This window comes from Radiomyces spectabilis (genome assembly GCF_025331425.1).
Source record: "Radiomyces spectabilis strain NRRL 2753 chromosome Unknown BYT42scaffold_13, whole genome shotgun sequence".
NCBI classification, from domain to species: Eukaryota; Fungi; Mucoromycota; class Mucoromycetes; order Mucorales; family Radiomycetaceae; genus Radiomyces; species Radiomyces spectabilis.
Genome location: NW_026251938.1, coordinates 655,442 through 668,457, shown reverse-complemented (window position 1 = coordinate 668,457; position 13,016 = coordinate 655,442). Strand labels below are relative to the sequence as shown.

The 13,016-nt window shown below is 45.0% G+C and overlaps 5 protein-coding genes across 5 annotated transcripts; 4 read left to right on the top strand and 1 right to left on the bottom strand.

Moving 5' to 3' along the window:
- Positions 1–381: 381 nt before the first annotated feature.
- Positions 382–3,997, top strand: BYT42DRAFT_584558 (armadillo-type protein). The gene has a single exon (XM_051569887.1). The coding sequence runs from the start codon at positions 507–509 to the stop codon at positions 3,903–3,905; it is 3,399 nt and encodes a 1,132-aa protein (XP_051419702.1). The 5' UTR covers positions 382–506; the 3' UTR covers positions 3,906–3,997.
- Positions 3,998–4,292: 295 nt separating this feature from the next.
- BYT42DRAFT_549145 (uncharacterized protein) lies at positions 4,293–5,904 on the top strand (the record flags this gene model as incomplete). The annotated part of the gene is made up of 7 exons (XM_051566054.1): positions 4,293–4,365; positions 4,457–4,505; positions 4,588–4,655; positions 4,914–4,954; positions 5,024–5,122; positions 5,189–5,734; positions 5,884–5,904. 7 exons carry the CDS (start codon positions 4,293–4,295, stop codon positions 5,902–5,904), a joined length of 897 nt encoding a protein of 298 aa, XP_051419701.1.
- Positions 5,905–6,233: 329 nt separating this feature from the next.
- Positions 6,234–7,543, top strand: BYT42DRAFT_584556 (uncharacterized protein). The gene is made up of 2 exons (XM_051569886.1): positions 6,234–7,068; positions 7,137–7,543. Exons 1-2 carry the CDS (start codon positions 6,372–6,374, stop codon positions 7,244–7,246), a joined length of 807 nt encoding a protein of 268 aa, XP_051419700.1. The 5' UTR covers positions 6,234–6,371; the 3' UTR covers positions 7,247–7,543.
- Positions 7,544–8,121: 578 nt separating this feature from the next.
- On the top strand, positions 8,122–9,380 carry BYT42DRAFT_617479 (uncharacterized protein; the record flags this gene model as incomplete). The annotated part of the gene is made up of 2 exons (XM_051572190.1): positions 8,122–9,154; positions 9,298–9,380. 2 exons carry the CDS (start codon positions 8,122–8,124, stop codon positions 9,378–9,380), a joined length of 1,116 nt encoding a protein of 371 aa, XP_051419699.1.
- Positions 9,381–9,565: 185 nt separating this feature from the next.
- Positions 9,566–12,201, bottom strand: BYT42DRAFT_648134 (uncharacterized protein). Its single transcript, XM_051572729.1, has 6 exons — positions 11,725–12,201; positions 11,508–11,632; positions 11,107–11,408; positions 10,995–11,023; positions 10,837–10,921; positions 9,566–10,727 (listed from the first exon to the last, which is right to left on the bottom strand). The coding sequence occupies exons 1-6, from the start codon at positions 12,027–12,029 to the stop codon at positions 9,954–9,956; spliced, it is 1,620 nt and encodes a 539-aa protein (XP_051419698.1). The 5' UTR covers positions 12,030–12,201; the 3' UTR covers positions 9,566–9,953.
- Positions 12,202–13,016: the final 815 nt, after the last annotated feature.

The following is a 13,016-nucleotide window of genomic DNA, read 5'->3' as shown; positions in this document are numbered from 1 at the left end:
GAAATTCAGAGGATGTATGGGAAGCACGGCAATAGCGTTTCTTATTTTCTTATATTATCATTCTAAGCTTCTCCCATGATTTTCCCCTTTCTCACCCGCCCATCACTTTTTTTGGATTGTACTTTATACATAGACGCATTATATCTCGCCAATATTTCAACATAGATAAATATTTAGACACAACCAAAAGCTCGTGAATTACATTCATTGATAGCATGGTCCTCTCCTGCCATCCGCTGCCTGTTTCAAATCCGGAATATTATATTGCTGTGTATCTGTCTTTTGATGCACCTTACCACCGTGGGTTATGGGTACTACAGTAGTATTTGATCTACATGATGTAGAGTTTTTTGAAGTAAGGGCAAAAGACGCTTCATTCAATGTGTTGCCGTGGTGCAGTCATGACTTGAAGGACAATGAAAGCGAACCTTGCAACTCCGCCAGAGCATCCTGAAAACTTGCAACTCCTCTGAAAGCTCGCCTTAAGTTGCAAACCGATTCTTCCAATGGAGGAACTGGAGACTCGACAAAGTCATTTATTTGCACGCATCAAGCCGTTATGCAATTCGCTTTTACATTGTGGACAGCAATCGTTGACGAGAGAAACGGCCCGTGAAGCGTCGCTGTTGTTGAAAGATATTGTACACCATTTGGAATCGACGCCCGATGCCGAATCCGTTATCAACCAAGGGATTCTGGACGCTATTCTTTTCCCACTGTTGACACTTATCAAGACACATGTGCAAGGGCAGCATTTGTTCGATAATGTGGCGGAAGCGAGCTTGCATTGTGTGTTGTTCTTGTTGACGCGCACGTTGTGGTCGACGCGATTTACACCAACGTTGATACAGCAACTGGTCACGTTTTTTACATTGTCGATTGATCGTCCGTCATCGGTGGAAGAAGATACCATGCGTGCCATGTCAGAGGAAACCAAACATTTGGCAGTGAAATGTCTTGCTGCGACGCTGCCAGCCAAATACAAACAAGGCCGATTTCAAGCATTGGACGATCCTTGGCACGCCCCCCTTCTTGGTTCTGTCACGGATCGCCCTTATTTACTCAGCCTAAGCCATACTATAACGGTGCTTCTGAAACTCGCCAAACTCGAATACAACCTTCAATTACGACTCGACGCACTACAAACACTTTCACAACTGTTACTGGATAACGTTCGAAACGTGGATATCGTTGCTTCCCTGCTACCGGGCGTCATCTCAACCCTCAATCGTATCTTATCCCAAAAGAAAGAGAAAGAGAACCATCAAATTATTGTGGCAACCCTTGATATCCTCGGCGACTGTATTCAAACCGTGATGCGAGACGATCTGAATGCTGATTTCTTGCCTCAAATCCATTCCTTGGCCGATCTTAGTCAGTCAGCTGTCCAAGCCGAGGCTCAACAGTTGGCCGGTGATTGCCAAGTCGCAATTTCTGCATCGAAAGAGACCCCAACCGACCCCTCGGCCATCTTTCGACGAACACAGGAATGGCATGATCAATTCAAACAAAATCTGCGCAAACACCTGGATCAAATGTTATCGTTGCGACATCATTCGGAATGGAGGACTCGTCTCGCTTTTGTACAGCTGGCTCACAAGCTGCTGTCAAGCTGTGCACGATCCATCGACAACTGCGTTGCGTGTCTTGTCGAAACCCTCGTGCTGTACATTGATGACGAGTACCCGGAAGTGTCCGAAGCGTGTCAAACGTATATGGAGCAATCGATGGCGGATCCCACCCTTCGATCGACTATGATACCCGTTCTAAAATCAGAGCTGTACCGTTGGATGACGTCTTTGCCGCGTTCGGTGATTACGGGTGACGATACCGAGAAATGCCATGCCATGACGCTTGTTGCAGGGTACATTTTGTTTCTTGACGACCATGTCGCCAGTATTCTCGAGTCGGTGCTTGGTCGTATCTCGGAAGGTTGGTTATCCGCTTTTGAAATGGACACACAGGGACTTTACGTTTTGGATGAGCAACGCCCTGCACAGTACATCGAACTCGGCGACAACCCTTCTCTCCATCGACACATTACGTATCCCAAATTTCGTCTCAAGCACCTGTTAACCGATCGCTCCGTCGAGCGGGCAATACGAATGTTTAATGTCATTGGACGCTACGACGATACCGAACAGTGGATCACTCATTTTACGCAATGCATGATGACCGAAGCGGATGGACAGCTCGGCGCCAAACCCCAAGCTGGATTTATTGTTCACGCTTTGTTAAGCGGTGCAGCGTCGACCCACAATGAAGAGATGGATGATTACATGGAGATACCTGAGACTCGAGATACCTATGTCGTTCAACACCTCGCACTGCGATCGCTGCACGATATGATGGATATCATTGACCCATCTCTGTCACACGAAACGTTGGCCGGTTCACGTGGGACCCTGGTCCACACTCGAGAACGTATTCAAGCTATCGATGAAGCGATGGGAAACGTCATGACCATCTGCTTTGCTTTAAGAATTGTTGGTCTAGCTGCATGTCTGATGGATACCGCTGCCTTGCAAGATGAATTGATTACCCTGCTGTACCCTTTACTGGTTCATCTAGGGTCCGGCAATCTATTTGTGCGCATGTATGCTCGTATTACGCTGGACTCCATCGCCATGCGATGCGGACAACCAAATACCAAGGAATTGGCCATGCAGAATATCGATTACATTATCAACAGTGTATCGCAACGCATCATTACATTAACGGCCAATCCGAAAGCTCCGCTTGTACTCAAGGCCCTCATTCACGTAGCAGGCTCGGAAACCATTGTTTACCTGGAAGACTCGGTCGAGGAAATATTTGATGCGCTGGATCGCTATCATGTGGACGAGTGGATTTGCAATCAGTTGTGTGGTGTCTTGACGGAAATTGTGAAAACCGTAGAATGGACCGTTCCTCAAATCAAGGCGTCCCAGTCAACGCCAGTCGTAACGGAAAACTGTGACGAGCACAGTGTATCACAAGAAATCATGGATTTCGTCCAAGCGCGAAAGCAATCCTTCAAAGGTGAGGATGATGAAGGCCTAGCATCCATGGAAGAGATCGGACAGTATTTTTTGGACCAGCAGAAACGCCAGGAACCACCGGCAGCGGAAGAATTGCAAGACATGGAGCAAGACTCGGATCGCGGGACCGCACCGACCAAGAAGAAAACGAAAACGGAAGACGAAGAGAACAAGCCGCTGAGCCAATCGGAACAGATGGTGCTCCAGATTATGGAGAAAGCCGCTCACTTTTTGACAGCACCGTCACCGCAGCTGCGGTCGCAGATGTTGCAAGTATTTTCCGGCGGAGTCACAGTGCTTGCCAATCGCTTGGATAAATTGAACCCGCTTTTGCACACCAAATGGCCCCTGATTGTGAACCGATTGGACGATCCGCAAACCTTTGTAGGATTCCACGCTGCCTCTTTGATCCAGACAATGACTGAAGTATCGGGCGATTTCCTGTCGGGAAGAATCATGGACGATATCTGGCCACGGTTCAAAACCGTGCTTCAACAAGCATCGACCAATCATCCCAACACGGTGAATTACTCTGTCTACTCCTACCTGCATCGACTGCAGCGCTCCATCTTGCTAACATTAACTCATGTGGCGGCCACGGTGGATCTACGAGGAGACGTTGTTCGCGACATGTTGGAGCATACAAAATACTTTTTGCAAGCCAACATGCACTCCAATTTGCAAGAAGCGGCAGTTACGTTGTTCACGACAATGGGAAAAAAGTATCCGGACAATGTATGGATAACCACCTTTGCTTTACTGGGCAAGGGGGCCCGAATGGTTCCTGGTGCAGACCTTTTACCGGTATTCGAAGTACCTCGTTGGCTGCAAACACCAACTCAAACTTTTAAAGCTAATGCCCAGTTGATCTTGGCTACTCTATAATACGTTCCAAAATAATGTTCGGCGCCAACCAATGTAAATAGTATTCATTTTTCTCGATATACAATAAAATTAGAAAACTAGCTTCATTAATTGTCAAGCATCCCATTAGATATTTTCCTCTGCGTGCGTGAACATGAAAAAGAAGGACATGTGGAATTCTCTATACGACATTCATGCGGATTGTCTGGGATAAAAGTATGACGAGAAACCTATGCGACTCTTAAAAGGTGATTTTACTTTCAACAAGGGCGCTTTTATAAGAATGACCGAAAGACTAGGAATTCAAAATGAGAAAGTGCCTTTTCTTTTATCCCTTTCTTTACTGGTTAATTACGCTCCAGTTTGCCAAAAGTTTACCTGTTTGTCTATTCTATTTTGCTTCTGACAATGGCTTATTGCAGACGATGCGGTGAATTATGTCGCTCAGACAGTTGCAAAAAATGCGGAAGCTCGTCACTGAGTAAGAACGGTTTCTTTTTATTTTTCATCATTTATTGATCGCCTTGGTGGAATGACTGGATGATAAAAAACTTCCGATTGCTGTACCTTAGCTTCCTCGTCCACGTTCTTAAAGTCATCCATTGATCGTTGGCAGTCAAGGTACGTCGTTGCATTTGCTGCGAATACATTGATACCGGTTAAAAAGCTTACACTGTAAGCGTCCTTGTCGTTTCGTAATCAGTTATCTCGGGAATATTGTCGGTCTTGACCCCAGGCCGATCCGAAAATCCGAATCCACCTCGATCGCAGGTATAGGTCTCCCAATCCATCATCCGCCGCCCACCAGCAATTCATACAGCTCCACATTGTCACGCATTCGGCAAGCGTACGCTGGCCGTGATACGAAACGGGTCGCACCAATCCTCACTATTCCGGCGAAATCGGGAGATTGTCAGGCATGTCATAAAAAGCTGTCTGGAAAGACAGTACGATTACCAGATACCCAGATTCGGTATCACTGGGCTTGTTTGACATGCAGTCAGTGTAAAGAACCATTTGAATCCAAAGGGTTCTTGATGGATAATAACCATCGTATCTTTCATCCGGATGTAAGTTGATTGATGGTGCGCAGCAAAAATAGCTTCAGACTGCCATTTTGTTCATCATCATGATCTTAGTGTGCAACTCAAATACCCGTTTCCCTCAAATGTGGCGGTTGTTCTAGCAGCATTACAGATACCTATGTTTCCGTCAACAACTGCGCGTTTCACATCAAAGTAAGTAATGTCTATCTGATGAGCTCGTGGAGGCTTCTAAATGGAATATTATTCTTATAATCACAGTGTTTTCAATGCGTATCCTGTGCAAAATCCTTGTATCCATCTACAATTTATGCCGATATGGAGGGCGCTCATTGCCAAGCTTGTATTTCTGAGAAATTTCCAGAGCTGGATAACGCTGCCTTGTCGCATCACGTAAAAATCGTGCCGCAACCCCAAACGCTTTCGTCCGGTACCATGTTATCGGCCATCACATCGGAAGGGTCCATCAGTAGTAGTGCAGCGACCAGTCGTTGTACCAGTCCTACTGATAGCAGCATGCCCAGTTCAGCGAGTTCACCCTGCATTCTCTCACCCACCGTGGCCAGAGGAGCTTCTTCATTAATGAGTTCTCGCGATCGTCCGCTTCCCAAATTCGGCACCTCAAAGACATGCCCGGGTTGCCAAAAACGGATTCTGTCAGTATACGAAGAAAAAACAGGGCCCTTAGCAACACGTTGGCATAGCAAATGTTTGGCGTGTACTCGATGTTCCAAGGCGTTGGATTCCGCCGCCGTGTTACAAAAGGATGAAGTCGGTAGTCAAAAACCATGGTGTACCGCTTGTTTGGTATGTTTACCCTTTTTTTATTATCCGTACCTGTTTACCGTTAACCCTAACTTTATTGTCGTGTTCCGCTCACAGCTGTGGAAAAAGAATCACAACGCAATGTCGTCCCAACAGAGACGGGTTAATCTAACTATTTGAGGCGCTAGTAGGCAAGACATGAGACCTATTAAAAAAAGGTCAATCTCTTGTTGGGCGGTCATCGGATCTGTCACTGGAAATAAAGACTTGGGAGTTAATGGTTTTATAGGTATACTAGCGGAAAATTGGTAGCTTTCAATTACCTTATTCTTTTGGTTTGCATCAACATAAAAATACCTGGAACTGGTAATCCATCCATGTTGCCAACAACATCTCTAAACCACAGCATGGAACAAAGTCAGTCATCCCCACTCAAAGTTCGTTGCCAATCGAAGCACAAGAAAAAAAAATGATAATGTGAACATGGATAAAATAAAGCCTACATATGCAAAAAGAATAGAAAAAAAAAAGATTGTTCATGCTTCTACTCTGTTAAAAAAAAGGCACATGTTCAGGGAAATCGGTATATCGGCTAAAGTTGCATATACATGCTTTATTTATGTCTCCATTTTTGGCTCTCCCTTCCTCTTCCGTTCCCCTTTTTTCTCCATCTATGTAAATGACGCTTCTTTCTCCAACTTGTTTCGTTTCGTGTCCTTCACCGACCATCCTTACTTCAGATTCACCGCCGCCATATCCGCCGACCCCCATTTATCGACGGACAAAACGACGTTATCGGGTGTGCCATATTTGCGATAGCCGCGATGCCCCTCAATCCATGATTCGATTTCTAGAACCGTTTTTAATTCACACCACCAAAAGAGACATGGTGAACATCTGCCTATGCCCTAAGAAAGCGCACGCCGTGTGTGTCATGCAAATCAAAGATGAATACAGATGCGACACCTGTCAACATGTGTATCAACTTCGTTGGCGAGTGGGCTGGACCCGGTTTATCTGCGTCATGATTCATGTGCTGAGTCTAGGTTCGACGGTGGGACTGGTCGTTGGGCTCGCTCATTTGGGTCAAGCACTGGACCAGCTTGCCTTGGGAAGCGAAGCAGGAGCCAAGCTGGACGGCGACGAGACATGGCAGGATCACGAAATGCAACAGATTGTCGAATGGCTCAATATCGTTCACTTTACAACCGGCCTGGCCGGCGAAGCTTTACTGGGACTGGTGTACTTGACAGGTCTCTGCAGCGTCATTGGGTTGGACCGTACGCTTGATATGATTAGAAGCATCCTTCGCATCAATCTGGAACCTATCATGAGGCTACCGTTGCCACGACGTCTGAATCTGATCGTGATAAGCACTTGTCTAGGGTTACTGGGATTGTTGCTGGGGACTTATTTATTATTCTATTCGTGGGTATGGGCTTACCTATTACATTACCTTTGCTGTCGTACCATGAACGTGCGCATTGTCAAGCCACAGCCCACTTCCGACATACCATGAAACCACACTCCGAAATCCCCATGGCCGCATGTTGACATGTTACACAATGGGAGCGAGTGCCAAATGATAAACAATAAACGCATGTAAACATCATCAATGGTTACTCTCCAAAATCACTGTATTTTAATACGCGTACTTACATTGAAATAAGAGCTTAATCTACCCTCCCTTAATGTAGGATAATTTTTTCCATGGAACAGAAGAGCTTTGTTTAATTCTCAAGCACTTGTCTAACGAGGGTACGTCTCGCTTTAAAAGAAGTAATTCGCTACAACAGTAAAGTTCGAAGAAAAATGTCTTTTGTTCGTGCCATCGATCGATATTGCTGCGGCAGTCAATGCGTGGATGATACGAAGCGTTTACAATATTTTGGTATGCCATTGCGCCTATGAAGGATTATGCATAGAGCATCGGATTGCTATAGAAACAGTAAACTAAGGAAAAAAAAAGGACACATCATAGCTTCTGTCGTTTTACGCTATCATCCGTGTATTTTATCACATTGATAATTAGCATGAGAGAAATTAATGCACGCGTTCGTAATATATGATAACATTGTCTGTGTATGGATAGATTTGATCGTATTGATTGGATAGCGATGCAGCATGCAACAAGGGAACTGATAAATTAGTACGGTGTTATGAGTTGCTACTGATTGATAATGAGGAATTTTTTTCTGCTTCTTTCCAAGAAGCACCGTAAAAACGTCGTATCGTACGATGTTCTCTATACGACGCATCAAATGATGCACGTCATTTCCGTTGGGCTGTTTCTGATGGCTTTTTTTTTTCTTTCTTGGATTGCGGTCATCACATTCTCACCCATGGCTCGTCTATCATCACGGTTCAATCCTTTATTAAAAGAAGAATTATGGTCGCTCAATAAATAGCTACTTACGGTTCTTGACATGATGCCCCTCGATACTCATTTTACCGATCCCGAATTTCAAGAGGAAGCCGAAACCAACAGCAGTAGTAACGAATCGTGGTCGCCTAAAATCAAGACACGACGTCGTTTTTCCGTGGAAGAGACCCATTTGCTCGAAAAAACGTATGCCCAAGAACCGAATCCAGTTCAGGAAGCCATCCAGTCGTTAGCTGACCAATTCGGAACGCCTCGAAGGACCATTACTACCTGGTTCCAAAATAGACGAGCCAAGCAACGAAGGAGGGCCCAGCAACGGGTGCCACCGTCAATTGAAACCAGTCAAGTACATCACCTTTCCGAACCAACCCATCACTTTAAATCAAGTGCGTCATCCTCCTCGGCTTCCTCCGACACAGCATATCATCAATCAGCATCTCAGCAAATCTTGCTCAAAAATGCGCAGGATCACTATTCGCTCGCACCATCCACCGACACGACTTACAGCCTGTACATGAATGACTTTACCCACGACACATTGTGTCCCTGTATGTCAATGGACCCCGATTATGCGTTATCCGGGTGCTGCTGTGAATTTATGGATTTCTCCTTGACACATCCATCCTCTTCCATAGACTGGGCCCACCAAAATGCGTACGACTATGGATCTGCACTGCCAAACGAAGGTCAATTTCGTACCGAGCTCATGGCTCCTTATCCATATACAGGGTGCCCTTTACCAGTAACCGAAATGGAGCCGTCGTATTCGTTACTGGACACAGTGAATGGTCATCCATTGGACTATCGAGAGTCGAACTCTCATCACCAAGAGACCATCCCCACCGTTACCGCGGACGTAGTTTCGTCTACAGTAGCGCGATCCGGTGACACGATCTTTTCCGTTCACAACGCCCCATTTACGTATCCTCTCCAAAGCAACGGTCGCTGTTCGACCTTGCCATTCTTGGAAGATGTTGAATGGTTCCATGAGGCATCGTTCGATCCTCAATCGAGTGATCATGCCCCATTGTTACAGCCCAGCTCGCCCAGTTACGTAGCGTATGACAACCCTTATCATGGTAAAATAAATATGCTATCGTGAATATGAATATTATTGTTTCTGTTTAAAAATCTGCTTTTTTAAAGATTCGCTTCTTTTTATTGATATTCATGGGCTTTTCGTTCTGATCCTATTCTAAAAGCAGGGTTTTCTTTGATGTAGACCCACCAGTGACGAAAAAGGAGAAGGCACGATTGGCGATCAAAAATCAAGCGCAAAAGATGAAGCGGGCCCTCACTCGTTGACAGAGCATCTTTTCTTTTCTGGATCTGTGAAGAATCTGATGGAAAAACACGAAAAATGCGACTAAACGGAAGTCGGTCCAATATACTGTCTTTGAATGGTTTCCTTTTTCTCTTGTTTTTCTCACTCAAAATTTTTGCCAAAGAAGCCAATTCTTTTCTACCATTTCTTGTTTTTCCTCAGATGCCCATGAAAAGAAAAACAATGTTGTTTTTTTATTTGTCCGTGTTTGTCGAGTATTGATCAACAATATGTCTACCACAATTGATAATTTACTATTTACTTTTTTTTTGGGGAGGGGGAGGTCGGTTAAGAAGATTGGATATACAGTAAGGGCAACCTACATAGGATAGAGCAATAAGATGAATACCTGGAGAAGCTATCAATACCGAATAAATTCTTCGGTTTTTTTTTCACATTCTTATTAAATGATTGTTTTCATTAGATGATAGAGTAATTATGCTTATGATGCGAATTCCACGTTTCCTTTTACTTCTCTCTCTCCTTTCGAAGTGCGCTGGCCGTGTATTACCTAGGTTTCGCGCGTACCGTGATGGTCAAATAAATGTCCGCCTTTACGGTTGCCCAGAGGTAGAACCACTACTGCTACGCGATTTTGTCTCTGAGGAGTAGGCAACAGATGCGGATTCAAGCGATGGGGTAACATAGGTTGGCATAAAATGGTAATAAGCCGTGGCGTATGGGGTCGGGCTCACACAGGTATAATAAGAGGTCGGAAGGGATGCATAGGGTAAAGGATGTGGGTTTAAGGACGAGGACGGAATGACACAGTGAACAGGTTTCAACGATGGCGAAGGCGTCATCAAAGGCGCCGAAGTGTAGAAATGGTTTCTGAGAGGCGAAGCCGCCAGTACTGCCATTTGTTGAAAAAAGTCATGCTCGGTGCGCGCGACCTTGGGTTCATGAAATCGAACAATAACCGTGGCGCGACTGGACTTTTTATCCTGTAGCGATGATTCCCTTCTTTCGTTTCGTCGGTGCATATCAATTAAGGCCGAGGCGGCTTCCACGGGATGACTAAAACTAACGAAGCCGAATCCTTTGGATCGACCCGTGGTGGTATCCTCCATGACCCGCGCACTGATGATACGACCATACGGCTCGAATAGGTTGAAAAGCTGAGCACTGGTCGTGGACGAGTCGACGTGTTTCACATACAGATTGCACAGATCCATGGAAGGCCGAAGTTCAAAACAAGGCTGTTCAAAGGGGGAAGGATAATGATGCGGCGGCGGCGGATACGGAATGGTGACGGGCAGCGGTGTTCCGATCAGAGGAACCGAAGGAAAAGGTGAAAGACTAGGCGACGATTTGTTCGACACTGTGTGCTTTAGTTTTCCAAAACGAATTAGAAAAGAAAGGTGTGCATGTTAGTAAAGCCTAGCCTAATGACGCGCTGGAGATGGCGAGAAAGCAATTTGAGAAAGCAATGATTACCTCGCGTGAGGAAGCTAATGCATCTCCTTTGCGGAATGATTTTTGCTTTTTGATCTGGCTTTTGGCGGAAGCTTTACAAACTGCTCTACATTCACAATGATGCCAAGATGAGTAGTCATGCAACACATTTTCATTCGCTTTTCTCTCCTGGGCATTACATGGTCCGGCCACCAAGTTCGGTTTGATGCTGATAAATTTCCAAAGAAAAAATAGACATCATTTTTTTAGTAACTGTCAAAGTCATGGAATACTGGACAAAATGTGAAATACCAAAGCTTTCTGCGCAGTATCAACGTCGACTGAAGAAAGAAAAGACAGGATGTAGGTCGATTCATCTATGCGATCATTGAAAGAGGGATGGTTGGCTTTCTGGCATTGGAAAATCGGGCCATAACGACGAAATATATCGTACACCTGAGCAATGGAGATATGCTGTGGAACATGTTTGGCGAACAACGAGATGGGACGATGATGGACGTCGAGAGTAAACGCCCGGCTGCGGTAGTGGAGTTGGAGGGTGGTACTGGTGGATGGCAAAGACATTCCGTGCAGCAACGCAAAGACCTTTTCAGCTGTAATAAGAGAAGGGTTAAAAAAAATCAAGTAAGAGAATAAAGATGATAAAGAGATGCAACTGATGAAAACAGATTAAGCAAAAATCCGGGCTTTACCTTGTGCAGCGGAAGAGAGCTGAATGAAATGGCCAGCCATTTCATCCTGCGTTGTGTCGCGGTCTTCTATGGTAAAACTGTCTGTGGACTCGGTCACCGCAGTTGACTTGGTTTCCGACGCATGTCTAGTAGAATAAAATGCGGCATTAGTACATAAAAGGACTATGGTTTGCAGAGGATTAGTTCCAAGACGCCAAGAAGCTCTCGGGGAACCTACGGTGTTGTCGGCATGAGAAACGACCGGATCAATAATTGAAGATCGGCTCGTTCTGTAGAGGTAAGCCGGCTTGGCTGTCGGATAGTGATAGTGGATGATGCCTCGGCGGTGTTGGTCGGCGTAAATACTACACGCGGGGATGGCGGTGAAGCCATAGCAACAGTCGATGTTAGCTTGTTTGCAGCCGTGTCTGAGGATGAAGCGATGCTGTGGTTATTTGCATCATCGGTTCCAGGTGTGTCGTCCGGTCCGGTACAAGAACTCGTGCGATAGTCATGGCCAGTGACTGGCGGTGAATCATTCATAGGTGGAACAGAATTGGGCACGTTGTTTTTGGGCTTGACAGTGTCGATATTTATGATTTTTTGTCTCTCCAAAGATAAATACGGTTTGCGCACACGAATGATGCTGTTGCTAGTCAATGAAACAAGAGAGAAAAGAGAAGAGAAGGAAAGGAAAACAAAAAGCGGGGAAGAGACCAGCGTTTGATGTTATTGCTAAATTTCCCTCTTACTATTGTACACATTAGGTATTTTCCATTTCTTCATCCAGCGCTGTGTCACCACAGACGCACCCAAAAAAAATTTCAAGAATTTATTTCATTTCGTTCATGGCCTGGTCACTCCACACTATCAATAAATTGCACTTTATTTTACGAAAACACTAATATTGTTCTGCTTCTCGTTTCATGATGCTCATCATTATTAGTGCATTTTTTAAAACATTGCAATCGTCAAAACGGAAATGAACGCTTCTTATTGTTATCTGCTTTCTTTTCACGCCCGGTTCTCATTCGCTGTTGAGTCAAATGCCGCATTTGTCCGCACGCATTCCCAATGGATGGTCACCATTGGTGGGGTTTTTCTCACTCAAGACTTGACAGTGTGACAGCGGAAACGTTAAATTTCAAACCACGCACGTCGAATGCTGATGGCCCACCATCCAGATGAATGAGTCGCACTTTGTCAGATATCTATATACAATGTATGGTACCATAACAAGAAGACGCATCAGTTGGTCCTTTAAATGTTATGAAGCAACGAAAACACGATTGGTTATATACAAGCAAATATCTTGACTTATGACTTGGTCGTTCCTGAGCTGTGACAAATCGATCATCTTCGTTTTAGCGGGCCCAGGCATACATATTATATGGGATCGACTTTGATGAGTAAATAGCAACAACAGACATGCGTTGTCAAGACAAACGAATTGTTTATTTATGATTACTTGGCAACGAATCTTGGGAAAATCTGCAAGCATCATAAACTCTTGCTGCTATGAGATCGACA

Bases quoted from the DNA above. Each gene is read 5' to 3' on its own strand.
- BYT42DRAFT_584556 (XM_051569886.1), top strand. From the start codon at position 6,372: ATGACGCTTCTTTCTCCAACTTGTTTCGTTTCGTGTCCTTCACCGACC. The intron at 7,069-7,136 runs CTTGTCTAGGGT...GTATGGGCTTAC, and splicing joins GAATCTGATCGTGATAAGCA to CTATTACATTACCTTTGCTG.
- BYT42DRAFT_648134 (XM_051572729.1), bottom strand. From the start codon at position 12,029: ATGAATGATTCACCGCCAGTCACTGGCCATGACTATCGCACGAGTTCT. The intron at 11,633-11,724 runs GTAGGTTCCCCG...TTATTCTACTAG, and splicing joins TTTCTCATGCCGACAACACC to ACATGCGTCGGAAACCAAGT. The intron at 11,409-11,507 runs GTAAAGCCCGGA...CTCTTATTACAG, and splicing joins GCTCTCTTCCGCTGCACAAG to CTGAAAAGGTCTTTGCGTTG.
- BYT42DRAFT_584558 (XM_051569887.1), top strand. From the start codon at position 507: ATGGAGGAACTGGAGACTCGACAAAGTCATTTATTTGCACGCATCAAG.